Raw genomic sequence first — 20,678 nt, 5'->3', positions numbered from 1 at the left:
TCTGAAGATCATGTATCTACTGTTTCAGAGCTAGTACCATGCTCGCAGCAGCCAGAGCGCCCATCAGGCCTACAGCCAGTATAACAGCAGCGAATGGCATGAGCGGCGGACGCATGCTCTTCGACTTCATGTTTTTGATCTCCGTTTCAAGTCGTTCAGCCAACTTCTCCTTCGAGAACTCAGCGATGACTCTTTCCCTACCCCACTTGCCCATCTCTCTGAGCCGTTCTTCGCCCTCGCCATCTTCGAGCGCAATGCGCATAACTTCGGTCCAGTCCTGCACTTTGGTGACGTCTCGCAGCCAGCCCGTCTGCCCGCTGATGACTGTCTCGGTAGGCCCGCCCTCGTTGGCAGCCAGAACCGGTGTGCCTACTAACATTGCTTCTAGTGGTACAATGCCGAAGTGTTCGTGTAGTGGGGTGTATACGAGGAGGCGCGAGGTAGACAGCAGCGTGGCCTTGAAGGCATTCGGGACGGAATGGAGGAAGAGGACGGAGATGTCGCCTGGGATGGCCTGGGCGGTGATGACAGTCTTAGCGGTCGCGTGCTTCAGCTTGAGAGAGTCTGCGAGTTCACATAGCTCGGTGTACGTCGAGACGTTCTCGGCCACCCTGGGGTCATATCCACCTGCGATTACAAGCCGCGCATCCTCGCGTTCTTTGGGCGACAACCCCGCAAATGCTCTAATGGCAAGCGCTACATCCTTCTTCTTCTCGAAGCGGTTGATGCTCAGGAGCACCTTCTTGTTTTTCCATAGCGGGGTAGCCTCCTCGACAGACCCGCCTGCGTTAATGTCTACGCAGGGATATACGACGCCAGGCTCGCGATGTTTCAGGGTGGGGAAAGCCTCGCTAAAGATGCTCTTGGTGAAGTTGCTGTTGACGACAACGGTGTCGCTGCACCCTGTGCTCCAGCTCTCCAGCCAATCGAAGGGTCCGCGGTACAATGTCTTTAGTAGGCCGCCCTTCTTCGCAAGTAGTTTGTCGGGGAAGTGGCAGTAGAAGATGACGCGCGGGCGTGGCTGGAGAAATCGCAGGAGCGGGATGCCGGCGCTGAGCTGGTCGACGAAGAACGAGGAAGGCGCGAGCTTGGGGAGCTCCTCGGTAAACAGGGCGATCTGGAGGATCAGGTGCACCTGGCGCAGGATGGCGCAGAGGATGGCGAAGCGGCCGAGGAAGGCGGCGGGGACGATGGTGTTGCCGCGCACGCGCACGTCGAGGGTTCCTTTGGATCGCGTCAAGCGGTGCGTGGTTCCGAGGTGCTGAGTAGAGGCTTACCATCGCGCGCCTCATCGAAGCAGTGGGCCGGGTCGCAGTGCGATGTGAAGATGGTCACCTTGTGCCCGCGGTTCTGCAGCCCAACCGCGGCATCGATGACCAAGCGCTCCGCCCCGCCGATGCCCAGGTCGGGGTGGAAGAAGACGACGTGCTCTTTCGTGTCCGCCATGCAGGTCGTGTGTTCGCAGAAAGACGACAATTACGTGTTGCCAGGCGCGGCATGGGGTGGGCTGCGGGACACCTTTCCGCTTCCGAGTTAGTGCCCAGGCGAGCGCGACAGGTGAACGATGACCTGGGATGCTGCACCTGACGCGCCCGACATACATCTCGACACTTCCTAGGTTCGTGTTCGGTTTCGTCTGACACGACACCATTTAGCAGTGAATACAGCTCCAACAGCTGCGGCGTGAGATCTGCATCGCCCCTTCCAACATGTTCGTCGCGGCGCCTTGATATAGCTCCACACCCTGGCACCACAACCACGCTCGCACATCACCCATCATCATGGGTCAGGGCTTCTCCCTAACCACGCTCTCGGCTGGCTCGGCCAACATCGACGTGCCCGAGCTGGCTGACCTGCAATATGAAAAATCCCTCGGAGCGGCGCGCTTTATGAAAGCCGTGCGCGCCCGCCACAAGGACGGTCTTGTTGTAGCCCGAGTGGTGATGAAGCCTTACGCTCAGTTCGACTTCCAAGAACATGTCAAAAGGCTACTCCGTGAGTTTAACAAAGTCACTATCCTCCACGCGTAGAACTGACTGACTGTTCCAAGATGAACGCAAGGTGCTCGCTGATGTGCCCAACGCCGTTGCATATCACCGCGTTATCGAGACGGCAGCTTGCGGTTATCTCGTGCGCCAGTATATTCACAGTTCTTTGTACGATCGTTTGAGGTATAATTTGACACTTCACCACCTACACCAATACACTAACGTCTTACAGCACACGTCCATTCCTGGAAGAGATTGAGAAGAAATGGCTGTCTTTTCAGCTCCTTTGCGCCGTGCGAGACTGCCATGCGCGAAACATCTATCATGGCGATATCAAGACCGAGAACGTTCTCGTCACATCCTGGAACTGGCTGTATCTCGCAGACTTCTCATCCTCATACAAACCAGCACATCTACCCGAAGACAATCCTGCCGACTTTTCCTTCTATTTTGACCTTTCCGGACGGCGCACCTGCTACCTCGCACCGGAGAGATTCCTAGCTGCTGGACAGCAACCCGAAGGCGAGGGTGATGTCAACTGGGCCATGGATATCTTCAGTGTCGGCTGCGTCATCGCTGAACTATTTCTGGAAGCCCCCATCTTCTCTCTCAGTCAGCTGTTCAAATACCGACAAGGCGAATACAACCCCGAGCATTCTCATCTCGGCAAGATCCAGGATAGTAGCATACGCGAGTTGATACTACACATGATACAAGTGGATCCTAATTCTCGGATGACTGCCGAAGATTACCTAACACATTGGAAAGGCAAGGTTTTCCCAACTTACTTTTACGGCTTTCTGCAACAGTACATGTACTCTATTACCGACCCATCGTCAGGGCGCAAGCCAGTAACCACTGGATCAGAACACCTTGGCGAGCCCGATGAGCGCATAGACCAGATCTATAGCGACTACGACAAGATTTCTCACTTGCTGTCCAACGAGGAAGGAAAAGAACTCACCAAACCTGAATTCACCCCTCCAAAACCTCATGCCAAGCTCTTTCCGCTCTTCGTCAACATACCGAATTATCAACACCAAGCCTCTCCAGCGCGGAGCCTGGCTATCGACGATGGTAACTTAGTCTTCCTAACCATCGTTGTATCCTGTCTGCGAGGTACAGCTAGATCTTCCGCTCGCGTTCGAGGCCTGGAGTTACTCCTGGCATTCTCCGAACGTTTAACGGATGAAGCAAAGCTGGACCGTGTGATTCCCTACGTCGCTCAATTACTAGTCGATAAGTCTGAACAGGTCAAGATCGCTGCGTTGCGCACCTTGACACAGATACTCGCCATGGTTCAAGTTGTCTCTCCAATCAACGCCTACATCTTCCCGGAATATGTCCTACCCCGTCTAGAGGCATACCTCCCTGACTCTTCTACAAACGTTGGTCCCCTTGTTCGAATGCAGTATGCGTTTTGTATCGGTACTCTAGCAATTACTGCAGCTAGGTATCTGGACATGATCCAGGCTTTACGCGCAGAAGGATCGTTGCCGAATGCGGATCCTGAAACCGAAGATGACATGTCTTCATCCGCCCACCGGAACCAGTTCGATTCGGATCGTCGCATCCTCGTAGAAGCCTTTGAGAAACACACGAAAGCCCTCCTTACCGATAGCGATGCCTCTGTCCGTCGAGCCATGCTACGTTCTGTCTCAGACTTGTGTGTCTTTTTTGGAAGCCCGCGGGCCAACGACGTCGTTCTTAGTCATCTTAATACGTACCTGAACGACCCAGATTGGATGCTCAAGTGTGCCTTCTTTGAAGGTATTGTCGGTGTTGCCGTTTTTGTTGGCGGTGCTAGCTTGGAGGGTTACATTTTACCGCTCATGGTTCAGGCCCTAACAGACCCGGAAGAGTTTGTAGTGGAAAAGACCATTAGAGCTCTTTCATCTATGGCAGAGCTTGGTCTATTTCAGCGGTCCAAGACATGGGAACTGGTGGATATACTTGCACGCCTCACAATGCATCCAAACTTATGGATCCGAGAGGCAGCTGCACAGTTCATCTCAGCTGCTTCTCGATATCTTTCAGTCGCCGATGCCCACAGCATCCTGGTCAACCTTATTCGACCTTACCTTAAAGTCATACCCTCTGAGTTCTCTGAAGTACGGATTCTGGAGTCGTTGAAGCCACCCATGTCACGATTGCTTTTGGATATGACCTCAAACTGGGCGCTGCAGGCTCAAAAGGGTCAATTCTGGGTCGCAGCCAGGCAGCAGCAGACCTTCACCTTTGGGTCATCAGAAGATAGTCTACCTACAATCTCTGGGCGCGAACTAGACCAGAAGATACTACAGCGGCTACCAAAGAACGAAGAGGACGACCTGTGGCTACGAAAACTCCGCAACGCCGGTATGACGGCAGAAGACGAATTCAAGCTTGTTGCTCTGCGGGAGTTCATTTGGAGAGTGAGCAATCGCCGACGCTCGGATGGTCTCGCCGCTCCGACCACAAAGTTCAACAGCGTTGTCGTACTGAATGACCTTGGTATCAAGGCTCAGACGGTGCTCTTCGATGAAGACGTCCGTCAGGTCATGGAACAGACTAGGAAACCCAGCGCTCCAGAGGAGCACATTCAACCTCGAACGATCAAGGACGCTCTGCTGGATGCATCAACTACGGAGGCTAACGGGCTAGCCGAGCATTTTGAAAGTCAAGCTGGGCGACTGATACGCGAAGAGAGGGGTATCACGATCCCATTGCGATCGAAAATGTCTTCTTCCAACGAGGTACATTCCAATATTGGCTCACCACCTTCCGAGGCAGACATGCGGAGAAGGTCATTGCAGATCACGCGGCCAACTCTTTCCCCATCCAATTCCGTCGGCTCAACAGATTTATCCAGCAGCCTTCGCCATCGTAGTAGTGCTTTGGGACTGCTCGGCAAAGGAGAAAACAAAGCCTTAGCTGAGATCGGCACCACATCTGCCAACGCGTTCGGGAAGGTCGACGGTACTCATGTTCGAGACTCCTCTCGATCGCGACCTCCCAACTCCCCTCTCGCTACAGAACGATATGACCGGAGTCCAATGAGAGTTCGGTTCAGGAACGCACATAACTATACAGGCAACGATCCGGCAATTCTCAAGCTTCTAGATTCCATGCTCCTGGAGCGTTTTCCCACGGATGAGATCGAGTTTGGCCCTCGCATACAATCTCCGATTAGGCGACAGCCCATCAGGTATAAAGACGCTCATCAGTCGCCAGCCGGCATACCGTGGAGACCAGAAGGCACCTTGGTGGCGAGCTTTGGAGAGCATACCGCTGCAGTAACGCGCATCCTGGTCTCGCCTGACCAAGCTTTCTTCATCAGTGGGTCAGATGACGGGACTGTGAAGATTTGGGATACGTCACGTCTCGAGCGAAACATTACCCGGAGATCACGACAGACTTACAGACTAGGAGAGGATGTCAAGGTCACGAGCCTGGTTTTTGTGGAACAGACTTACTCGTTTGTCGCAACGGGTGATGATGGTAGCGTACATGTGGTCCGCGTAGACTACATCCAGAGTCACGATGGAAGTGCCAAGTTCGGGCGACCTCGACTTCTTCGCGAATATCAACTCCCTAAGGGCGACTGTGCAGTATGGTCAGAACACTACAATGGAGACAACAGATCGGTCCTTTTGTTAGCTACTGATACCTCAAAGGTCATTGCGCTGGATCTGAGGACAATGGAGCTGCTGTACACTCTCAACAATCCTTTGGATCATGGTACCCCTACGTGCTTCTGCGTTGATAAGAGAGCGCATTGGCTACTATTAGGAACCTCCCATGGTGTCCTCGATCTCTGGGATCTTCGGTTCAAGCTTCGCCTGAAGGCTTGGGTATTCCACGGTGCATCGCCGATACACCGCCTTCGTCAGGTCTTCTTCCCCAAGTTGAAGAAGACCCGATTGTATATCAGCGGTGGCAGCGATCAGGGCGAGGTCACTGTGTGGGACTTCGAGAAGCACATCTGCAAAGAAGTCTATCGTACGGGACTGTGCAAAGATACTGGAACCAAGAGCACCACCCTCATCGATCTGGACGAGGAGAAAGCTGGTGGTATGCTTGGCCGCTTTTCAACCAGCGTCGAACCGACGGCTAGCTCGACGGCGGACCGCGGCGTTCGTGCCCTAGCCATATGCACTCAGGCGACGGATGAGAAAGGCGAGTCGAAACACACATTTCTTCTCACAGCAGGCCCCGACTGGAAAGTTCGGTACTGGGACACCAATCGGCCAGAATCATCGACTGTCGTGAGTGGCCTAGAGCCCGATGAAGGTAAACCAGCATATACCGCATCGCAACCAAGTCCGGATACCATTGTCATTACAGAGAGATTACAGCAGCCGGCCGGTCAGGTGGGCAATGCAAGGGACAGTCGGGCAAGTACCTCAGCAAAGAAAGCACCAGCGAAATCATCAAGATCAGGGGCCATCGCGTTGCAGCAGCAGTACTTGCTGAAGGGTCATGTTGATCGTATAATGGACGTGGCCTTGATTGAGCAGCCTTATGGCATGGTGATTTCAGCTGATCGATCGGGCGTCATCAACCTATTTATGTAGAGGCTTTTGCCCCGGAATGCAACAGTACGAAATGGCACCGCCATGTTTACAGTGTATGAGTGGTGTCTAAAAGTGGTAGTAGATGTCGCGAATTAATTATGCAAAGTATTGCTTCCGAAGTTGGTTATGGTGACGCGTTAGTGCACAAGCCTCGGTTCCGCCTCCACCCAGACAGCATCACTGATCCTTTCCTTTCAACACTGGGGAACTCTTGCAAAATATTTCCCCAACATTGCTTCACCATGGGTATGCGAAGCGTACTTCGCGATCGCCGTACTCCGATGCATCCTGGTATCTTATCCCGACACGTGCATACCTCCTTCCCAACGCGTCCTAGCCGACTGTGAGGCGTTCCGCGTATCTTTATCAACACCGAATCAGAGCGCGCGCCCAACTCAGGTGAGAATTCGACACGATATCGGAGATTCCACGCTCATGGATTCGGTTCCTGTTCCTGCAGCGACTATCATCAGGGTGCCCAGATGCTTGCCAGATGCGGTACAGTTTCTGGGTATGCGGCGTAGCCGGATTTTGGTACCGGTTCCACCGGATTAGGGCTGTGAGGGTGTATATAAGCTGTGGTTTCTCAATAGTTTATGAGACGCTAGGAGGCTTGTTACGCTGCTTCTACGTCATTCACCACCGGCACATCAATTCTATAGCCAATCGTCGACATGCGCTTTTCTCTGAATGCCGCCCTTGCGGTAGCACTGGGCCTCGCCTCATCCTCGGATGCGCTCAAGATCCTCATGGGCAATGATGACGGATTTGGCAGTGGAAATCTGAGAGAACTATACAAGTTGCTGGTTGATGCCGGCCATGAGGGTAAAGATTTCCATATTCTCTGGCATGAAGTACTCAATGCTAATCCGTCATCAAGTGCTCGTCGTCGCGCCAGCGCAGCAACAATCCGGCAAGGGCAGCACCGTCATCTGGGCAGAGTCAGCAAACCTCACGATTGCATCTCAGTACGACATCATCCCTGCAGGCGCACCAGCAGTCGGCAGAGATCCAAGTGACGAGAACATCTGGTACTACGACGGAACACCCGCGGCGTGTACGTTCGTGGCGCTCGACTATGTGCTTCCGCGTTACTACCCCGACTGGCATCAGACAGCCGATCTCTTCGTTGCCGGACCGAACTACGGCACAAACCTCGGTCCCTTCGTGATGCTCCTGAGTGGCACCGCAGGCGCAACTTTCGCTGCTGTATCGCGGTCCATCCCCGGAATCGCCACCAGCGCAAGTAACAAGGCGGTGCCTTATTTCAACGTAACAAGCGCCTCGGACCCCGCCGCGTTGGCTGCCAAGGTCTCTTTCGAGGTAGTAAACGAGTTCATCAAGAATACACCAGAAGGACAGAAAGTGCTGCCTCTGGGTTATGGCGTCAACGTCAACATTCCCGAGCTTGTCAACAGTACCATGCCCCCAGTGGTCAAGACGAGGCTCACAGGCGAGGCCAACACAGACGTGGCAGTCTACAACGAGACAAGCGGCCTCTTCACGTGGGACAATGTCGACCCCTTGGCTGCTGGAATCAATGCCGCGTACAATGGCGATACAAGCCTGCCGGGCGAGACTTGGGTCGTGGCTGGCGGCGGTGTTAGTGTGAGCGTGTTCACCATGGACTTCTCAGCGCCGAGCATTGAGTACACAGAGGCGGTTTATGGCAAGGCACAGAGCCTGTTCAGTGCTGGTTCGAGTGTAAATGAGACGGGCTACAGCAAGAGGATGATCGAGGAGCGTATGCGCAAGAGGGGAGTCATGCTCAGCGGACGTGACGGCGGAGCATGAAGCTCGCGTTCCTCTGACCTGTTGTTAAGTAATCAATAAATCACTCTGAGGGCGGAAGCCATGGAGCTGGGAGCAAAGCCCCACACCAACCGTTCCTGCCTCAAACACGGACCACGCTCAAACACCAACATAAGTAATCATCGCTTCTCTGCGCGCCGTTCTTTGCTGTCAAACCGCGGACGCCAAACTCCCTCTGGCAGTGTGACAGGTACTGTACATGCTAAGCTTTTGCCAAGCTCATGCGCGGAGGTGCCTCAGTCGCAGGTTCTGACGTCCAAAGGGTTTCACAGCCTCGCCGTTCAGGAACGAACATTTCGCTCAGGCCTTGCAGGGTTGCGCGATCCATCGTTTGGCGACGCGCAACGTTTGTAACTTCAGAGCCGATTTCTCCTACTCGTGGGAAGATTCCACCAGGCGCTGAGTCGATGTGTTTTGGTCGTCGGCGCATAGAGCCCCACGCCCGAGATCGTGTACCAGATGGGCGCCTGGAGAGGCGCTCAGGCGGAACAGCTCGGCATGAACGAAACCTCAGGATCGGAGATGCTGCTTTGGATGTGTCTGGCCTACAGCTGCGCTTCGTCGAGCAACTTGTATAAGAACGCATTGCAAACCCGCCGTCTTAAGTTTCCTACTATCATCAAGCGTTTTCAATCATCTTCGAGTACCTTTAAACATATCCAGCTTGACGCTGTAGATTCAATTCTCATACCCTCTTTTCACTACCGTAACAGCTGCGCTGTACCTACCATCACTTTTACTCTCTCTCGAATAATCTATACATACATATTCACCATGTACTTCCAGTCTTTCGCCATCCTTTCGCTCGCTGCGTTCTCTGTCGCCGCACCTACTTCCAACAAGCGCGCAGTGGTTGCCCGCCAGGCCGGCCCTGTTCTCGCCGACACGACTTACAACGACATCTCGATCTCTGGCGGACAGGCTGGAAACGCGCAGGCGGAAGCTATGGCAGCCTTCTCAGCACTCGACTTGCAGAACCCCGAGAATATCGACCCGGCGGACCTCACTTTCCTTAATGAAGTCAACCAAGTCGCCAACGATGCGGAGAAGGAGGCCTTCAACCCAGCGGTCGAGGCTGCTACCGGTGATGAAGCCGATCAGATCCAGGTATGTGTTCTTTTACACAGACTGCGCTACAGACCTAACACTACTACAGGCCGGAAAGATCAAGAACAAGGTCTTGAAGCTCATGGCTACTGTCATCAAGCTTCAGGCTCAGCAAGCTCAGGGAGATGACACAGTTGCCGACAAGCTTGCGGAGGAAATGACAAAGCTCCAGAACAACATTGATCAGGATACTGCGGCTGCTGGTCAGGTCTCTATTGCTGAGCCGTTCGATGCTACTATCTCTGGCGGAGGAAACTAATGTGGAAGAGAATGGTTCGATCGCTGGACTGTCGATATCTGGAGCGCTTACCCTGACTCCTTGAAACATCCTTCGGCGCTGCGTCCATAGACCTGGGTAGTTCATTGCTTAGCTATATGCGATTGCAATTGCAATTGCAAAATTTAGATACCTTCCCAACACTTTTGTTCAGTCGCCACTCCTTTAAAGTGCTCTCATCCGTCTCTCATGTCTTCTAATAATTGATTGTATTATTTCTAAATGTCCCCAGGCACGGCGAGTGTTTGCTCGTTGGTGGCGTGAGTTCTGGAGCATGGCTTGGCAGGCAACAGCTGATGGCCGGGACTTGAAGAAGTGCCGAGCGTGGAGCCTCGGAACGGCCTCGGCTTCGCGTCATGGCATGTTCGTCGACGTTAAATACTCTGACCTTGACAACGGCGCACTACACCTTGATACCCATTGATGTTCGCGTAGCATTCATTCTTCGTCTCGTCATCTTTGCGCATTATTCTTCGTCCTTGCGTCATTGGCCATCTGCACACCATGTCGAAGCTATCGCCGACGCTCAAGTCGCTGATCAACGCCGCGCACTCGCGCCCAGGCCCCGTACCAGCACCACCGAGAATCCAGGCTGTGTACAAACGCATAGAAGAAGAGGCCACAGAGCGGAAACTCGGGCGACCGTCATGGCTGGGCATTTCCACCGCCGCGACCATGACGATGAACTCGCCTGAGTCCATGGTCGCCCTGTACAACAGCTCCACTGCGTCCAGACCCGAGAGTGAAGGCGTTGCGACAGCGGAATTCATGCGCGAAATTGGCCTCAAGTGCATAGGCTTCAATGGTGTAAGTGGCAAGTTTACAAGAGAACAGCGTCGTGTGCTAAGACACCATATAGATCCCACGCACAATCAACATGCTCAACGCCTTCCGCGCCGAACTGCCTTCGTCGATCGCTTCCAAGCTAAACACCAAGCCTACGCGCTTCCCAGACCCCTCCAACGTCGAGCACATCAATCAACGCGGTCGCGCTCTCTGGAATGCCATCTACCGCCCACTAGAAACCAAACTCGAACACAAACTCGGCGAGGCACACCCCGATCTGCCCGTCTTCATCATCAACAGCGAATACGGCGGTCTGTTCACCGACCCTCCCCGCAAAGAAGGAGCAACCGTGGGCCGAATAACAACCAGCTTGATTGCTATCACATGCTTAAGGGCACAACAAGGAGTCGGGCCACAGGTGCTCAGTCATGTCTTTGGGCTGAGGAAGGCTTGGGAAGACGGCACCTGGAGACAAGAGCCTGAAGCGGGAGAAGAGGAGGGAATCAAGTGGCTAGTCAGTGATGAAGGATGTACATGGGTGCTGGAGAAGGTCGATGAGCTTGTTGAAGCTCTCGGCGGAGGACAGGGAAGCACATTTGCGCCTGTTAAGTCCAAGTTATAGGGTTGTGTCGAGTACATTGAGAGATGACGAGATATGTTGTGAACATGGCCTAGGAGATTAAGCCGCCGCAAGGCCCTCGTCTTGATCCCGTATTAACGAACGAAAGGCCTCAATACATCCTACACGCTGCCACATTGAAATATCCGTCGCCCGTCCGCGCGACCCGGTCGTTCGATGATACCGAGTCTCTGGTAGAAGTCGACCGGCTAATATCTCCATGCCCTCATAGTTCAGCCGATCCCGCGCTTATCTCCAAGTCCTTCCCCGCTAACCATCCCGCAAAGCTTGAATTCAGCCCCACCTTCTCCGACATGTTGGTCTAGCGCATCGTCTCATTCGAAGGCTTACGTCCGAGACCCGAGGGATACTCACGTCACTCCGCAATATTGACGGGCTGGAGACTATGATGTCCCTAGTGAGTTTACCCTAGCTCACACCGGCTGGGTAAATGAGAGGTGTGTCGTGATCATTGCGTCGTCATTGATGGGAATGCATTCGTGATTGTCTCGCTCTGTGTTAGGAGCTTCAATTAGCAGATCAGGTATGATGTATAAGAGAAGCTGCCTGAGAGGCTTTGATCAGGCGTATATTGTACTAGTCATTCGAACATAGCGACGATGGCAACAACATTCCTACTACCACTGCTCTATGCTGGTGGAGCTTGTGCTCAGTATGTCCCCGTGCCGTGGGCATACACACAGAATGAGCCTCCCGTTAAGGTTACCGTTGACGCTTCGGTTCGACATCAAACGATGATCGGAGGTGGCTGCTCAGGAGCCTTTGGTGTCGCCTGCGATCAAACCGGATCTCGAGGCCTCTCGCCCTCAAACCAACAGCTCGTCAGCGACTACTTGTTCAACGAGAATATTGGAGGCCTTTCTGTGCTGCGCAACCGCGTTGGCTCGAGCCCTACAGACGGCATTCTCGGCAGCTGTCCTACATCCCCATCAGCACCTGCCAATTACTCAGGCTTGGGAGCGAACGATTCCACCGCCGACAGCTGCCAGCTCAAGCTCACACAACAAGCTTTGACAGCCAACCCGGATCTGTTCATCTATGCAGACGCTTGGTCTGCTCCGGGTTGCTTCAAGACCGATGCCACGGACATCAACGGTGGCCTGATCTGCGGCGTGCGCGGAACCAACTGCACACACGACTGGCGACAAGCATATGCTGACTACCTTGTGGAGTACGTCAGATTGTATGAAGAGAAGGGTATCAACGTCAACTTGATCGGTGCTTACAACGAGCCCGACTTCAACCCCGTCACCTACGCTAGCATGGACTCCGACGGATACCAGGCTGCCGACTTCCTCAAAGTTCTTTATCCTACCGTCAAGAAGTACCGCGAGGACTTGAAGGTGTCCTGCTGCGACGCTACTGGTGCTCGTCAAGAACGCAATCTGCTTTACGAGCTGGATCAAGCTGGTGGCGGCAAGATGTATGATGTCGCGACATGGCACAATTATCAGAGCATGCCTGAGCGACCTTTCAATACGCATGGTCAGCCAAACATGGAGACCGAGTGGTCAGACGGTAGCGGTCCGTTCAATACTACCTGGGACACAACTGGCCAGCTGGCGGAAGGTCTACAATGGGCCATATATATGTAAGTCATAAACATTGCATTCCCTTTTGACACACTCAACTGACTGCACAAAAGGCACCAAGCCTTCGTATACAGCGACACATCCGGCTACCTCCACTGGTGGTGCGCACAAGACAACCCCGGAAACACCACCGGCAGCGACGCCATCCTCGTACGTCTCCGAGGTAACACCTTCGAAGTATCCCGCCGTCTCTGGGCGTTTGCCGGCTACTTCCGCTTCGCACGTCCGGGATCCGTTCGTATCGATGCTATCAGTCCTGCTGAGAATCTCAAGGTTACGGCTTTTGAGAACACGAATGGTACGCTGGCTATTCCTGTTATCAATGAGGCGCACTATGAAAGACAGGTTGAGGTTAGTATTAAGGGCTGTAATTTTACGATGGGTGTCGCGAATGCGTATTTGGCGGACAATGAACATAATAATACGATGGTTGGGACGTATGGGGTTAATGGGTCAGTGTTTGTAGCTTCTGTCCCGCCGAGGAGTATGACTACTTTCTTCTTGGAGTAGGTTACAATAATATATACCTCGATCTTAGCCTAGTCCAATAACACTGTCCTCCTGCCAACCATTACTCGCCATGTCCTACACAATTGCTAGATGATCGTTTGCCTGATGTAGCGCCGAAACAACCGTCTGGAAAGCGACGAACACATCGTCGACTGAACTGTGTTTAGGTGTGCCCCACAGAAAAGCTTGTCTGGCGTGTGGGTAGTTTCGATCACGTCAGTCTTGTGAGCGAGCATAGTGGGTATATCCCAATTCTCCCATTTGAGTATAAAGTGGTTCAGGAGTGATGATGAGATCAAACATGGAAGTGGAGCGAGACGGCCGTTCGTTTGCCGTGCTCCGCAAACACTGTAGGTGCCTGTCAGCGCACCTTTCATCGCTCACTGCGGTACTTCACCGCCGCTAGGCCCTTTCTGTGTATTTGCGACAAATTGCTTGCTCGAACGATCGCTAATTGCGCGCAAACGCGAAGCTCCATCAACTTTTCGTTGCTCAGTCCGCCTGTTTCCTCTCTTCTTCTACGCGCTGATCGACTCTGGCGTGCCGCGCAGCAGCAAGGAACTACACCATACCCGAAAGCCACGATGGGCGACTGTCAGAATGCCACTAGCGCGTGCACTGGAAATCCTCCTCCAACGAAGACAACCCCAGATTTCCCTCCGCAACCTGCCCGGGACTCTGCGCAAACTCCAAGCCAAGGATGTGCTCAAATGATCGTGCCTTTGGGCTTTGCAGCGCAGCTCCGAGCCGTACAGGAAGCGCAGCAGGAACAGGCAGAGCGCATCGCCAAGTTGGAGCAAGAGAACGCAGATCTCAAGGACTTCAAGGAGAGGATCATCGATATCGCTGACCGAGTTCAAGCTTTGGAGCAGCGCGAAGCCTATCGTGCCGCAAGACGCAGGGAAGCAGTCGGTCTACTCAGTAACATGCGTACCCTGCATCAAGAAGCCGACAATGGATTCCAGCAACGCACGGTGGACATGCAACCGGATGACCTCGAAGGAATGTTGGGCGCGTATGGCATCATGTTGACTACTGCAATGAACAACCACCAGCGCATGCTTGGTCAGATGCGTGCGAACGGCCAATTTCCAGCATATACAACGCCAGTTCCGCAGACTCGACAAGTGCTTGCACCGGTGCAGCGGGTCCATGCTTATCCGCCGGCGTACTCAGAGCCTGGATTGTGCCATGCGCACAGCTTACCTTACTGCCGAGTGTGCGGTAAGTAGATGCCCAACCGTCTCGTTGTCTCGCGGTTGAGTTCTATTCCTGAAACCATCAGGAATTCGACACATCAATACCGGCGCTCCATGTACCCTCCAGAAACTGAGGTTAAGGAGCCACTCTTCTTGAGAATAAATTGGAATCACAAGTTTACCTGATGAGGGGAATGGGGAGCTTGGCGTTGGCGGAGTTTGCTTTAGTCCATTCGTCTTGTGTTGGATCCGTTCCCAGACTTGATTGTGAACCATCGAGGGTGCCGGCAGGGGCGCCATACAGTATCGTGCTTCTGTAACTTTGTTATTTTGGGCGTTTAATGCTGCGATGCAGGTACTGCCGAGATCTTGGTATTGGGAAGGGTATGCCGTATCTGCGCACTTGCTTGATTCTGACTGCGTTTCAATTGGAGGATAATCATGTCATTGATCGAACCACGAGACCTGGTATAGCGATGAGTTTATGCTTGTATTTCAAGCGAAGCTAGGGCCACAGTTATTAATTATTCTATCCGTAAACAGCCATCTTAACGCTAAGTTTAGCGCACAAGCCCCTAATCTTATTATTGTCCTCCTAGTTATTCTTCTAACTGTTTAGAGTCCTAGACCTAATTGCTAGGAGTTCTCTTATAACTTTGTCTAGCTCTAGGAGCTTTCTGTTAGCGTAAGCTCTGTAGGTAGTGCTGGGAGAATTAAGCTAGATAGCGGCAAGCTAGGTCCTCTTAGTTTGCTAATAGAGGAGCTCTTAGTTGTTGCGACAGCACTACTACAAAGGTGTCTTGTTGCCGCAATTGTTAGGCATAAGTAAAGTGTCGCTATTTAGGTTGTGTGGCGAGATAGCTGTAATACAGCAGTTGCAGATAGTAAGCTTTATAAGTTAGACTAAGTTAAATGTAGAGGTAGAAGGAAAGCGCTTACATTTAGTGTGATATTCGCTATTTTTTTAGAGTTATGCATGAGTAAAGGTCTAGCGGCAGAAGATTTTCGGCTATAAATATCTGTGTGGGCTAGGCAGCAGCGGTAATGTGACTAATAGTTGCCTTGAGTAGTGTACCGGTTTCCAGTAAAGAGAGCCAACGATAACCGTGGCGACATGTGAAGTAGTCACGCGCGGAAGACGATGCCTAGGTAGGACGCTGGTAGAGAAGCGACGATGAGGTTTCGAGAGCCTCACGACGCGCGACGCGTTCAGCTATTCCTAATCGGGATGGGCCTCCGCTTCCCAGCCTCCGCACATGATACGACACCGAGCGCGTTTCCTCAGCGGTACTTCGTCGCCATCATCTCTGCAGCTCTCTCCGCGATGCCATAAATGGCTGTTTGGATATGTGCTGAGATGATCATCGGAATGACGCTCGCGTCCACCACCCTGAGATTATTTACGCCGTAAACCCTCAGTTGGGGGTCGACCACACCACCGTCTTTCTTCGGCAACATCGCGCATGTTCCTAGTGGGTGGTAGAAAGTGAAGACGTTGTTCCTGATGTACGTTTCCCACTCCGCGTGTGTTTCGGTGCTCATACCAGGATCGAATTCGGATACCCAGACATCTTTGAAGGGCGCGGTCATGGCCATCTTTCGTGTGTACTTCGCGGCCTGAATCAAGGCCTCTAGATCGTACGGCGTACCAAGATACTTCGGATCAATGAGGGGCTTGTTGGTTGGATCAGATCCGTTGATGTGGACTGATCCCCTAGAAAGCGGGTGCTGTACGCCAGCCAAAAGCGTTGCATACTGCTTACCGTAGCCAGCTGTGCCGTTTTTCGGGTATCCGGTTGTTCCTATATAACCATCACTGAAGACGACCTCCAGATCTGGTGCTTCGGACCCCGGACCAGTGAGTAGTTCAAGCTTCTTTCGGTCGACAGGATTCGACTGGTTCGCGGATTGCGTTGCCAGCTGGATGAGCTTGCTGTCGTCATCAAGAGCCTGCGTCCACTTCACGAAGCCGTAGCAGCTTCCGGCGTACTGGTACAGCGACGTACGGCCGCGCTTCCACAGGTCCAATTCACTGGCCGCCAACGTCGTGTTATACTTTAGGATATCCACTCCGAGAATGTCGGGTTTGAGCTCATACGTCGTCTGGATACGGAGATGGTCCTGTAGGTTCTCTCCGACGCCGGGAAGATGAACGATGTGCTCGACACCAGCGTTTTCTAACACGGACTTCTGGCCTATTCCAGATAGCTCTAGAATCTTTGGAGAAAGCAGGCTTCCAGCGGAAACAACTACCTCGCTCCTGGCTTGGATCACTGTGCCGTCCATGAGAATGACGCCAGTCGCCTTCGACCCATCCTCATCGAGTTGTATCTTTTGGACGGTAGTGTTGAACATGAAAACTAGGTTGTCGCCAGCTTCTGGAAGATAGTCCACGGAATATGAGCGCGTGTGATTGGATATGCGATAGGTAGCCGGTTGATACATGACGCCAAGATTCGTTCCATTCAACGATTCGAGGTTCTCTTGCACGCCAAGATTGGTCAACGTTGGGATACAAGCCTGGAGTTGGGGCGGCGGATTCTCAGTTAGGGCGACTTGGATTGGGCCTCCATATCCAACACCATCGACGCCGTACTGTGGGGAGCCATTCTGTCGTTGGAAGTTTTCTGTTTTCAGCATGCTCGGATACATGTTTTCCCAGTTCCAGCCTGAGTTCCCGAGCTCTTCCCAAGCATCGTATTCCTTGACAGTAGCACGATTCCAAACAAGCAGGTTCAGGGCTGAAGTACCACCGAGGACCTTGCCACGGTTATGGCCTATAGTCCGGTTGTTTGCTTCAGCTTGTGGCACAGTTGGAAGACTCCAATCGTACGAGGAACCAAAGGTCGAACCCCTCAGTCCAGGTACATAGATTCGTTGCTCGTCGCGTCCATCCGGACCAGCTTCGATGACTAGAATACAATGGCGAGGAAGAGCATCGCTGAGTCTTGTGGCAAGTGCAAGGCCGGCTGTTCCGCCTCCAATGATGACCTAGAGAAAAGGTCAGCTCCGTCATGTATTCAATACTGCAGCCTGGAAAATACATACGAAGTCGAAGCTGCCATCGGATACCTGACATGTCTTCGCACTCGCTGCAGGTACGACACCCAGCACGACCGCGGAGAACAGAGCTGAGATGAGCCACATCGGTGCTCAGCGTCTTGTACACAACAGAAGTCGATACGGTGGTACTCCTGCGTAGTGGACGCCTTAGACGGGAAACCTGTAAGAATAAAGAAAGCGGGAGGCCTGCTGCATAAGATTCGGAAATATCGCACGACTGTCTAGAGCAGGCCCGCATTGCCAACGGTTCAGTTAGGCCCATTATTATCCATCATTGGCCAACAAAGAAGGCTCAATATGCGCCTTCCAGCTACGGCAATTGAGCTCAGATTGATCTTTCGGAGAACCGCTGCCGTGTCACGGAGATAGTCCACACAACATGTCGAGATTGTAAGGCGTCTTATCCAGTCAGGGAAGGATTGTCTGACGAGATCTGATCGACCCTTCAATTGGTCAATTCCTCGCATGAATACAGCCGGTATGCATGCGCCTGCATATCGCTCGCATGGATACGAATCCTTTCCTGCGCCAAGGCGGGAAAACCGTTTGGTTCGATCCCCGGTAACGCTCTCCACGCCAGATACCTTGCATGCCCAAATCAGCAGCGTTACCGGGATCGCCTCGTGAGCGCGATTGCTACACTCCCCGTGTTTGTAGCCATGTCTTCCCATTGGCTTCGCCACCTGCTGATTGACCTCAACACACCATAACACCGCCATTGTCATGTGTCGGTATGGTCATGCAATAGTACATCGAGTTCCGTGAGCTCTCAAGCACAGGTAAACCGCCGGCGTCGCGGCTATGAACGGTACGAAGCGAGCCAACAAGAACGATTTTTCCCAGTCGACTCCTGCAGCTGAACGATTCTTCGGCCGCGCGGTGCGCTCCCAGCGTGGACCTAATCCTTTGAAAGCGAAGCTATTCGCCATACGAGGTTTCGCAATAGATCGGGGCGTAACTTTGGTGCAAAGTCTAAGCTCGTGCTTTATTAGTAGTTTTTGCAGAAAGCACTGTAAATCATGCGTCTAAAGTTGCTATCCAGAAGGATTCTATGCTAGTCTAGTTGTGCCACAGATAGGTTACAAGTATCCCCATCACAGTAACTATCTTAGATCCATTTCGTTACTTGAGCCTCAAAGGCGATTTTCGATAATCGCAGACAGAGGCCCGGCGTTAATCACTGTCTCGGTGCTATTTACAACAATCGCCTTCTTCACCACCGTTCTACGGCTCTGGGTTCGTAGAAAACGCCGAGCCCTGGGCTGGGATGACCACACCATCGCAGTCGCGATGATACCCACGGTTATTGAGGCCGCAATTACCATCAAGGCAGTGACGAGAGGCAAGGGAAGACCCAGTGCGTCACTTTCCAAGGGCGACAAGGAATTCATCGACATGTACAGCTGGTACGCCCAGCTTGTTCTCTTTGCTGCTATGGCTTCGGTCAAGATCTCCGTCTGCCTGCTCATGACTCGAATCAAACACTCCAGCCAGATGAAATGGCTTGCTGGCTGCATCATCTCTGTTCTAGTTATTGCTGCCCTTGAGGTCATCATCGTTCTGTTGGCCCAATGTCAGCCTATTAGCCTTTACTGGCGTTCGGGACCAGGCACGTGCTGGACTACGGAAGTACGAATCTACTCGATTTATGCACAAGCTGGTAAGGCATACGAACGCCATTTCCTGATCTGAAAGCTTACTTGACACCTAGGCATATCGATCATCACCGATCTCATATGCTCCTTGCTTCCTATCATTATTACGCGGGATATCCAATTGCCCACAAGAAGGAAGGTATCGATTTGGGTGCTGATGGCTCTCGGACTGATCTGCACGGCATGTTCTGCTGTCAGGGCGAAAACACTTAATTCGAAAGCAAGGGATATTGCCTGTACGTGAAGATTCTTGCGCTGCAATAAAGCCGTACTAACTCAGTTTGACTAGATGAGTACTCTGCCGTAGCCATTTGGGCCATGACTGAGTTATGCCTTGGTATCATAGCCACTAATCTCGCGCTTTCTCGATCTGTTTATCATCATTATGTTGGAAACAACCCTCTTTCCCCGATCAACAGCGGACCCAGCCATGTATACTGGCGGCCTGCGGAAGGAGAAAGCAGGAGCTCAAGCATGACCAACAACGGGGTGAGTGACATACCACTCAAACCAGCCGCTAATGTCGAAGAAACATATGAGGTCGAGATGCATGCGTCTTGAACATATACATAATACGATTTGTTCAGATTTGGCTCACTCTCGCAACCCACACGAGATACACGATGACTGAATCTGCCCATTGAATAATGGAAGGGATGAGAAGGAAGTCGGATTTAGTTCGTTGTGGTTTCTAGTTCGCAAGCGAATCCGACTCAGATGCCCAAGCCTCAACATCTCACGTACTACCACCAGCAGCCTGAGCAATAACCCTAGCCTCTTCCTTCGACAACCCAACAGTCTCCCCAGTTGGCCTCCTCAACCAAAGGCTCACCCTCTCATCCGTCTCACGCTGTAAATCCTCCTCTGTCCATTCCCTCAAGCGCTCAGCATATTCACCGGCCTCCTCACCATCTCGTGGTACAGGACGTGCGCCGTGCGGATCACTCCCAGCACCATCTTTCCGCTGTCGTTTCCGGTATGCGTCGATTAGTTCAGCCGTGATCTCGCGCTTTGATCGTCTCTTACTAGCTGCGAGTCCGTTCTTGATATACGTTTGTATCATGTCGTTGCGAATGCCCTCGTCAAAGTATGCCATGACTGTGCCTCCTATGTGCTTTGCATATGTGCCTTCTTTGAGCTCCATTAGCTCGACTGTTAGATCCGCGTCTTCGCAGACTAGGCCGATTATGAAAAGGAAGAGGAGGATGAAGAGGACGAGGAAACCGGTGTCGGTCCAACGCCATGCGTTTCCGTGTGCGAAGGTGTGCTTTTCGGTGAGCCAGAGGTCGACGAGGGTTGGTGGAGCGGGTTCTGACGATGCTGATGGTGGTATGTATGGCATGGCTGCTTTAAGCTGAGAACGGGATGTTTATGTTTGCTGATGTGACTGTGATGTTTGTAAGTGTTCTTCGAAGGTCTGACACCATAGCACATACGGAGTAGGCGTCTTATGTGAACGTGGGCAGACAAAGGTAAGATGAATGCGCGAACAT

At 52.6% G+C, this 20,678-nt stretch overlaps 9 protein-coding genes across 9 annotated transcripts; 6 read left to right on the top strand and 3 right to left on the bottom strand.

Annotated features, from left to right (window-relative positions):
* Window positions 1-16: 16 nt before the first annotated feature.
* On the bottom strand, window positions 17-1,446 carry ALG2 (Alpha-1,3-mannosyltransferase-like protein; the record flags this gene model as incomplete). The annotated part of the gene is made up of 2 exons (XM_049356181.1): window positions 17-1,224; window positions 1,278-1,446. 2 exons carry the CDS (start codon window positions 1,444-1,446, stop codon window positions 17-19), a joined length of 1,377 nt encoding a protein of 458 aa, XP_049209635.1.
* Window positions 1,447-1,781: 335 nt separating this feature from the next.
* Window positions 1,782-6,544, top strand: J4E79_007313 (uncharacterized protein; the record flags this gene model as incomplete). The annotated part of the gene is made up of 3 exons (XM_049356180.1): window positions 1,782-1,995; window positions 2,051-2,171; window positions 2,221-6,544. 3 exons carry the CDS (start codon window positions 1,782-1,784, stop codon window positions 6,542-6,544), a joined length of 4,659 nt encoding a protein of 1,552 aa, XP_049209634.1.
* A 674-nt stretch (window positions 6,545-7,218) lies between these two features.
* Window positions 7,219-8,338, top strand: J4E79_007312 (uncharacterized protein; the record flags this gene model as incomplete). Its single annotated transcript, XM_049356179.1, has 2 exons — window positions 7,219-7,369; window positions 7,425-8,338. The coding sequence occupies 2 exons, from the start codon at window positions 7,219-7,221 to the stop codon at window positions 8,336-8,338; spliced, it is 1,065 nt and encodes a 354-aa protein (XP_049209633.1).
* A 792-nt stretch (window positions 8,339-9,130) lies between these two features.
* On the top strand, window positions 9,131-9,722 carry J4E79_007311 (uncharacterized protein; the record flags this gene model as incomplete). Its single annotated transcript, XM_049356178.1, has 2 exons — window positions 9,131-9,463; window positions 9,513-9,722. 2 exons carry the CDS (start codon window positions 9,131-9,133, stop codon window positions 9,720-9,722), a joined length of 543 nt encoding a protein of 180 aa, XP_049209632.1.
* Window positions 9,723-10,244: 522 nt separating this feature from the next.
* ALG3_1 (dolichyl-P-Man:Man(5)GlcNAc(2)-PP-dolichol alpha-1,3-mannosyltransferase) lies at window positions 10,245-11,148 on the top strand (the record flags this gene model as incomplete). The annotated part of the gene is made up of 2 exons (XM_049356177.1): window positions 10,245-10,547; window positions 10,600-11,148. 2 exons carry the CDS (start codon window positions 10,245-10,247, stop codon window positions 11,146-11,148), a joined length of 852 nt encoding a protein of 283 aa, XP_049209631.1.
* Window positions 11,149-11,765: 617 nt separating this feature from the next.
* On the top strand, window positions 11,766-13,268 carry J4E79_007309 (uncharacterized protein; the record flags this gene model as incomplete). Its single annotated transcript, XM_049356176.1, has 2 exons — window positions 11,766-12,757; window positions 12,812-13,268. 2 exons carry the CDS (start codon window positions 11,766-11,768, stop codon window positions 13,266-13,268), a joined length of 1,449 nt encoding a protein of 482 aa, XP_049209630.1.
* A 584-nt stretch (window positions 13,269-13,852) lies between these two features.
* Window positions 13,853-14,653, top strand: J4E79_007308 (uncharacterized protein; the record flags this gene model as incomplete). The annotated part of the gene is made up of 2 exons (XM_049356175.1): window positions 13,853-14,342; window positions 14,595-14,653. The coding sequence occupies 2 exons, from the start codon at window positions 13,853-13,855 to the stop codon at window positions 14,651-14,653; spliced, it is 549 nt and encodes a 182-aa protein (XP_049209629.1).
* Window positions 14,654-15,748: 1,095 nt separating this feature from the next.
* On the bottom strand, window positions 15,749-17,614 carry J4E79_007307 (uncharacterized protein; the record flags this gene model as incomplete). Its single annotated transcript, XM_049356174.1, has 2 exons — window positions 15,749-17,458; window positions 17,516-17,614. The coding sequence occupies 2 exons, from the start codon at window positions 17,612-17,614 to the stop codon at window positions 15,749-15,751; spliced, it is 1,809 nt and encodes a 602-aa protein (XP_049209628.1).
* Window positions 17,615-19,921: 2,307 nt separating this feature from the next.
* J4E79_007306 (uncharacterized protein) lies at window positions 19,922-20,527 on the bottom strand (the record flags this gene model as incomplete). Its single annotated transcript, XM_049356173.1, has 1 exon — window positions 19,922-20,527. The coding sequence occupies one exon, from the start codon at window positions 20,525-20,527 to the stop codon at window positions 19,922-19,924; it is 606 nt and encodes a 201-aa protein (XP_049209627.1).
* Between the last annotated feature and the right edge of the window lie 151 nt (window positions 20,528-20,678).

This window comes from Alternaria viburni (genome assembly GCF_023758015.1).
Source record: "Alternaria viburni strain BMP 2772 chromosome Unknown scaffold_15, whole genome shotgun sequence".
Taxonomy (NCBI): Eukaryota; Fungi; Ascomycota; class Dothideomycetes; order Pleosporales; family Pleosporaceae; genus Alternaria; species Alternaria viburni.
This window is presented reverse-complemented; position numbering and strand designations above follow the sequence as displayed.